The 7,921-nt window shown below is 38.8% G+C and overlaps 1 protein-coding gene across 2 annotated transcripts; it reads right to left on the reverse strand.

Moving 5' to 3' along the window:
* Positions 1–1,134: 1,134 nt before the first annotated feature.
* Positions 1,135–7,488, reverse strand: LOC148430194 (Golgi-associated plant pathogenesis-related protein 1-like). 2 transcript variants are annotated; one of them, XM_088413618.1, is made up of 6 exons: positions 6,558–6,687; positions 6,406–6,424; positions 6,016–6,225; positions 5,839–5,916; positions 4,074–4,223; positions 1,135–2,583 (listed from the first exon to the last, which is right to left on the reverse strand). In XM_088413618.1, exons 2-6 carry the CDS (start codon positions 6,410–6,412, stop codon positions 2,474–2,476), a joined length of 555 nt encoding a protein of 184 aa, XP_088269744.1. In that variant the 5' UTR covers positions 6,413–6,424; positions 6,558–6,687; the 3' UTR covers positions 1,135–2,473. The 2 variants fall into 2 exon arrangements, with proteins under 2 accessions (XP_088269744.1, XP_088269822.1); XM_088413696.1 differs by having other exon boundaries at positions 2,468–2,606; positions 6,558–7,488.
* Between the last annotated feature and the right edge of the window lie 433 nt (positions 7,489–7,921).

Genomic DNA, 7,921 nt, shown 5'->3' on the forward strand with positions numbered 1-7,921 from the left:
GCAAGAGCACTCACCTGGCTTGTAGAATGGCGGAAGGGAGAATTTGGGACACCTGGTATGTGCAGCGTTTGCTTCCTTTTTTAACAGCTGTTGATCTGTAGTTACTGTGCCAAGATAACAATAGTGCAGCATTGACAGCTCAGTATCAGCCACTTGATTGGATTTTTTTTTTTTTTTTCTCAGACGACTATTGCTGCAAAGCGAGGGACATGCAGTGTAATAAAGAAGAATAAAGGTAATGTAGGAGAAAATATTGGCTCTGCTACATCGCAGAAAGTGAAAGTTCTCATCAATGCTCTTCTTTCCGGATCCGCTGTGAAGTGCACAGCAAACTCGCTCTCTACCCCTCACGCGACAAAAAGTGTTTTCACAAATGTGATCATCTTGACCCCGCGACACAACGCCTTGCGTAGAGCGTAAACAAGGTACTTTGTTATTTTCAGCATGAATGTAGCATGAATGCATGCAAGTTCAAACCTTGCATGCATACTACCACCACCACATTAGATTTGCAAGCATATAGACTTGTTCTCCAAGGATTGCTTGTATCAGAACGATGGCTTTAAAACATGTCATCAATTCAGCTAGTCACCAAGCTGGAGTGGAAAAGGGTGATGGTCAGCCTGTTTCACAACAAGTCCACAAAGCATCCAGTTGAGCAGCAGGCACTCCGGATATCATGTTGCACAGAGTGATACTGTGCCATGATATGGGGGAAGGGCCAATTCATCAGCTACTCTCCTTAGATTAGTATACTTGAAGTTGAAACTGACAGACAACATATTCGTGTATTTATATTGTCCAAGTTATACACAATTTCGCATGAACAATTTTGCTTCCAATGCCCCTGGTCTCCTCATTTGGGCAAGGTAAACATTGCAGGCCAGTAGCCAGCTGTTATTGCCAAAATTAAACTTTCAAACATACTCACAATTGGGCCATATATAAAGATAAAACAGCAGGCAAAATCATTCACTCGCTCAGGTATGACACTTTGATCTCAAGAGGTTAAGAGACTCGTGACGGAGTATGTCGTACGTAGAAGATATGCTGCCACTTTCCACAGTGGATTTGCCAGCATTTTTAAACTAGCAATAATGAGAAGATAAACAAAGACTAATTTTCACTGGACAATTGCTATTAATAATTCCTTTTAATTGCTATAAATAATAGTCTATATATAGTTGTAGTCAATGTGTGTCAAAACGAAGCATACAAAAACTCATGTTAAACAGTACATTAACATAATGATAGTGTAGGCTAGCTGCTAATGTTAGCACCACCGAAATGAAATATCTTTTTAGAAACATCTATCCCCAACCTCGCCAACTGAACTTGAATTTGAATAACATTGAAATTGAAAGCATAAACAATACATCACTATGCTGTGAAGCTAAGTAAGCAATTAAAAAAAAAAAAACTATTACTTTGAAATGAAAGTAAAACAACTAATACATTACAGTTTTGAAGTAATTTGCCGAACACTGCTGGTAAGAGTATGTTTGTGTTTGCATTTAACAATTATAAAGCATGGCTCCAAAAAACATATGCCACTTACTCATCCTTGTTGTGTAAGGTGAAAATAGTGTGTGTGCGTTGCTGTGGGAATTATTGGTAGAGTCACAACAACTGGCCTCACCCTTCCAGGGTTGACTTATACTTGCCTAAGTTTTGATTGTGTATCTCTTGCTCTCTCTCTGTTTTAAAATTCTTACATTTTTTCCATATATTGTAATATTTTTCCCAAATTTTTGTGTGTACGATGCCGCGTGAGAATGATCTTGTATTTGTTTTCTTTTCAGATAAATTATTTCGTTTGAAACGTGGAAGCTGACCCTACAGGAACATGCCAGCTATGGGCACGTTACAAGTTTATAGAGCCGTTGTTCAAGTGCAAAGATGGCGAAAGATCGTTACAAGAGGACATGCTCAAGATGGCGCAAAGAAGAAAGAAGGTGGTCGTTTCTGGTCATTCCTATTTATAAATAGGTTAGGTTGTTCAAAATCTGTGTGCCTAGCTTTAGAAAAGGTTTGATTATTTCTACAGTATGCCAAACATTTGGGAGACTCATCAAGCCATAAGTCAAAAACCATATCAAAACATGACACTGGATTAGAAAGTGGCACATAATACAAAATTCCTTTTTACAAGAATTTATGAACTGAATATATTTTGTATTGTAGCAAGCCACTTGTCAATGTACCGCACTGGTGTAAAGCAGTTTCATGTCAGAAAAATGATGGTGGTAGTGGTCTGAGCTGGGGTCCATATGCTGGCAGGGGATACAGGCTTTGTGGCTTCCCACAAAGTTAACAAATACATTTTCAATACACATTGTAAAAAACAACTTGTCCCCAAATACAATTTCAGTAAAAATTGGACACAAATTGTACTGTTGTACATGGATTAGCTTGACATCCTGATTTTGCCAACTTCACGGTAGATTGACTGCTGTAAGATGCTCCAGCTTGTCTAAAACGGTGTGCAGGTATACTTTGGTTTCTCTTCTGCCACATTGGGGTCTCCACCAGCTGTAAAATGCACACTGGGTTTCTCTTCTGGCTGGCTGGGTCCTCCACTAGCTGTAAAATGCAAATCCTTCATGCTGTAAAATGCACATAAATACTATTTACATATTTTGGTATTAAACCTAAGTAAGTTAGTCCAATGAAGGCTCTGCATTACTGAAATAAATAGTGGCTCGTAATTTGGAGAGAAAAAAAAAATCTTGCGTTTAATCAGCATCCTATTCTTCAGACCATATTCTTTTGTGGATAGTAGGTACCCAATGTTGTGATTCTGAACTAGTGAAAGGCCAAGAGGAACATTCAGTTTTTGAAGCTCCAATAATTCTATTAATTATATATTTTTATTTATTATTATTTCTGAATAGTTTTTTACTTCAACCACTCAACTTGTTCACAGTGGCATCAGTTCTATCGACACATATGTTAGTTACATTTAACACCCGTAAAAGTATTGAAAATGGAATGTTCTGTCCTTGTAGTCCGTGATGTGATGATGACACATAGCCATTACCTGGTGTGTAACGCTAACTACGGTGTTGCCGCTCAACGGAATGTTGCATTAACCGCAGGAAAGACAATGTCATAAATCCTTTTTCAATGCGTCTCAAAATTGCAATCATAATGGTTTTATGTGGTCCAAAACTTGGACAATGATTATTTTTGTACACAAAATCTCGCATGTCCAGCTGCAATCACTTAATATGTAAATTGCATTTTGAAATTTTACACGGTTTAATCATCTGCTGGTAATTTCAGCTCCTGAGTGTTTTTTCACCCCCATTGATTCTTTTATGATATCATCGAAAAATCAAAGGAATTTACATAATTTGTAACATAATGCCACAAGGGTTAACTGGAAGTTCACAAAATGACAGTAGACATAGTGTCACATCCCTGGCTTATCATGTCTGTTTTGTTGTAGGCGAGGTCCTCCTGCCACGACGAGAGGGCGGGGTCACTGGCCGCGCACCTGACGACCATCGTCATCAAGGCCTTATTTAAGGCGGCTGGCGCAGGAGGACAATTGCCGGGTTATTCCATGAGCCACTCTTCATTGAAGCCTTAGTCGTCCCCAGTGTTTTCTAATCCAGAGTCTCCGCAGTCGCGCATTTTGTTTTGTACTTTGCCTTGTGCTTTTTGCTTTGTTGCTCGTTTGCCTTTTGCTACTCCTCCGGGCTCTTTTGTTGTTCCTAGTTTTTGATTGTCCTCCTGCTGACCTCGTCCCCTTGTGCCAGACTACTTAATTGTTTAGACCCGTTTGGTCTCTCTTTTTGTTGCACGTTTTTCCCCACGCTTGCCGTGCGATTTTTGTTAATAAATCCTTGAAGCTGAACCCTGTGTGTCGTGTCGGGGTCCTCAACCCACTCGTGCCTCGGGGTTAATCCTAACACATAGAAATGTATAGGTTTTTCAAACATTCTGGCTGTTCATTGCATAGGCCTATACTGAATTTTCAGTTTGTTTACAACCTGCATTAGATGATGGGAAATTGTCTGCGAAAAAGCACATAAATAAGAATTTGGTCAACGTTTGTTATAATTTACCTCGTTGGAGGACATTTTCCCTGAAGTATTGACTCGGGTTGATGTTGCCAGCTGGTCGATACTGTCCAACAACAAAAACCTTGTTGCCATCCGTGGCCATTCCTACTCCCAGTTGGGTGCTGTCTTTCCACACAACCTGAGTAAAATGACCTGTAAGATCAAACACGCAGAGAAGTTTAGGGTCTCTTGCTATTCCTTAGGCATGACCCCACAATGTTAGATACACCTAGACCAGGGGTTCTCCAACCTTTTGGAGTCAGGAATTCCATTTAGAAAGCAATATTTTCAGGGGCCCCCTTTGCAAATGTTTGCGGAAACAAAACAAAAATAAAAATAATTTACGACAAACATGTGCCCTATTTATTCAGCAACATATTCAAATTGACAAGTATATTTGTTGCTTTTCAGCTACATTGAAGTTTATAAAATAGAAAATTGCAAATTGCTTACCTCCTTTTAACAAACTGTGTTTATTTTTGCTAATTATTTAGTCAAAAAAGCATTACAAAATATAATGCAGCTTTAGCTTGGCTGGCTTCATTGCCTCTTTAGCAAGCAATTGCAGATACAAAACACATTTTGACAAATTTCAAAATGACTACATTTTAAAAAATATATTAAACTGGTTGAACTGATTGCTTTAATGGAGAGTCATAAATATTTTCATAATTTAAAATAAAATGAACGCAAAAATATATTTTTGATGAAGTATCCAATGTTCTTTGACAGGGGACGCTGTTGTGTACCTTATACTGAAAAGATGTCTCTGTACGACCTCTTTTCATCTGTGAAGCCCTTTGAGACTTCGGTGATTTAGGGCTATATAAATAAAATTTGATTGATTGATTGATTGAATAAATGTTCCGATGGCTTCTATTTAGATAGAGAGCGAACAGCAAATGAGTGCAACTCTTTAATTTAGGTGTCAGTAGTACAGCGCTCACTCATTTATTTTGCAAAATTGTGAAAAGAAAATAGACCAAATAGAACTCAGGAACTGTAAGTCCTATATGCAAAAACTATGTAGCTTACTAAATGCACACAAATTGTGTATTTAAAATCAATTATATACTTGAATTAGAAATATTATTCCTTTTCAATACAAAACATTAATTAGATGCAAACGAGTATAATTATCAATGCAAAACATTTGCAAATACTAACATATACCAAAGGGAAATAGCTGTCACAAATGAAAATGCTAATGAGCTAAATGCAGATAAGGCAGCACATGCTGCAGATAAAATCTAACATTAGTGTGTTATCCACAAGTCCCAAGTTGGTCCAACAAACAACAATTTTTGGGCATATTAGCATAAATGACAACATTCCAAGGAAGAAAACATAACTCACAGACACTCGTGGGCCAGATCTCAGAAAGAGGAGGAACAACGCGTGCACACTGACAGCAACTGCTCCCAACTGAAGCCACCCTCTCCTTCCCCACAACAAAATGCACTATCAACAGCCGCCAGAAGTGGCAGCAAAAAATAAAGACTAAGTCAACCAAGGCACAAATCTGTTAGAAGATATACTAAATCAGTTCCAAAACACCCAAATTATTTCACAGGCCCCCTGCAGTCAGGCCACAGATCCCACTTTGAGAACCACTGACCTAGACAATCTGGTTGGATTCAGTTCGAATAAACGGTATGTCCAAACTTTCTATGAAGATGATCACATGCTCAACATGATACAGTAGAGTTGATTTGTGACTTATTATGGATTTTTGGAGAAGCGATATTGAGCTCAATTTGGGTTTTACCTGTATTGCCGCTAAATCCTGGGTTGCTCCAGCTGTATTGCTTCACTTCACTATACCACGAATCCACTGCTTCTTTCCCTAGACAAGACAAACTTTTACTACATTACAGTTCAATGCGAACAATGTGCACTTAAGGCAGGGGAGCATATGCAGTCATACTGACGTGTGGAAATACACCTGTTAATTTAATGGGTGCTGAGCTCCACTTGAAATAAATATTCTCTCCATCACTGGCTCCACTGTGCTGTGCAACACCCAAAGCCAACAAGCGTTCCGCCCATCTCTGAGCTGCCGCATTCAGTTCGCTGTTAAGCATCAAAGGAGGTGTGTTGTGCAGCTTCCTGTAGGCATTGTGAGTTTCCAGGAACTCCTGTCGAAAACTTGAATCTGCAAATTATTCATTTCTTTTGTGATAAAATATCTGAACTCATTCAATCCCTAAAACGTAATTTTCACTCAATTCCGGGTCCTTTATATTTTTTAAACATATTTACAAGCGTTAGGCAGAAGGAGTTTGTAAAAAGAGTTTAATAGAGGGTGAGATCGCTGAAAGAAGAATGCACTCACCTGCCATTCTGATGTTACACTATTGAAAAAGCAAGAGCACAGTTAAAGAACAAATCGCATTGCTATTTTTACATGTCACAACAAAATTAAGGAAGTAAGAACAGGTACTGTCAGTGTGTTAGATAATCTGCAGATGAGAACGTGACACTTACGGTTCAAACAGCACATAATACAAATTGCCTCTGGAGAAATGACTTGCGAAGGTAGGCTTCCTTTGCTGTCTCAAAATCTTGGCGTGATATTTATACCCTTGTGTAGGCGGAGACAGACATTCAGCCTCGCTTGTTATTACCTCAGTGGGATCTTACGCTAGGGTTCTTTGTATTTTGTTCTGCTTCAGAGACGACTGTTTTTTTCACCCTTATACAGTACATAAAACATCTGTTGGATACCCTAATGTCAATACTTTGTAAGGGATTTATTTTGCTTTATTGAAAGCATGAAAGGCAGGTGATCAAAAGGTGTTACTCAATTTTGCATTCTTTGTTTAGCATTTGCATGTGATTGGGACACCCACAGATAAAAACAAGTTTTGCGGTTTTGTCTGGGCTCCGCCCCTGTTCGGCTTTCACAAGTACAACCACAAAATAACTTCTCCTTTAAATTTGGCAAACTATGCAGACACACACACAGATGAATAATGTATTCACATAGAAGAAAATTGCTGCAAACACTGCTTAATATTTACAGTATGTGCTCCTGCAATAGTTGATGTTTGGGGATGGGTTTAACACGCTAAGACCTGAATATAACATACATACAGATCATTCCAAGGCACCTGGGAGGCCACATTTTTCTTATATTCTTCTTATCCTCATCTAATTTAACTGCATATTGATATGATTTCAACTGTTTGTCAGATTGTCCATGTGGGTTAATCAAAAAAAGTGTTTGAAAATGGGTCTACTTTCTAAAGAAGGGTATGGGCCTCGTTACCCTGCTCATGGAGTAGATGCCTAAGGCTATCTCATTGGCACCAGTCTCCGCATGCCCCCTAGGTGCACATTACAGCCTCAGCGCTGCAGTCGCAGGTGAGCAAAGTCTGCCATTCCTTTGTAAACACAATCGTAAAATTTCGTTTTTATTTTTCTAAAGTAACCGATGGCTACTCGAGTGGCGTAGGCCTTTGAGCTACCAGCTGCGAAACCCGCCTTACAGTATCCAATGATGGTACCTTCCATTTCAAATGTAATCCTCTGTCCGTCCGTCCATTATTCCATATTTTTTAGGCTGCCGTTTATAATCACTATGTGTTTACTGAACTCTCTGCCAGAGGGAGAAATGGAGGAGTCTCTTAACTTCTTGAGGTGGAAGTGGCATCCCTGAGCAGAGAAAAATAATTTTGCCTGTTTTATTTAATCTATTTAATCTGTTTTATTTATTTAATTTATTTTAACTTCATCTTCACTCGCTCTAAATGGGTTGCCAAATTACTGGTGTTATTTGGCGAAGTGGACCGCTCTTTAGGTGCTGCACAGAAAGTGCACCTAACTATTGTATTCTTCTTCTCTTTATC

The sequence above is a fragment of the Hippichthys cyanospilos genome, chromosome 1 (genome assembly GCF_059441005.1).
Source record: "Hippichthys cyanospilos isolate Australia breed blue-spotted pipefish chromosome 1, RoL_Hcya_1.0, whole genome shotgun sequence".
Taxonomy (NCBI): domain Eukaryota; kingdom Metazoa; phylum Chordata; class Actinopteri; order Syngnathiformes; family Syngnathidae; genus Hippichthys; species Hippichthys cyanospilos.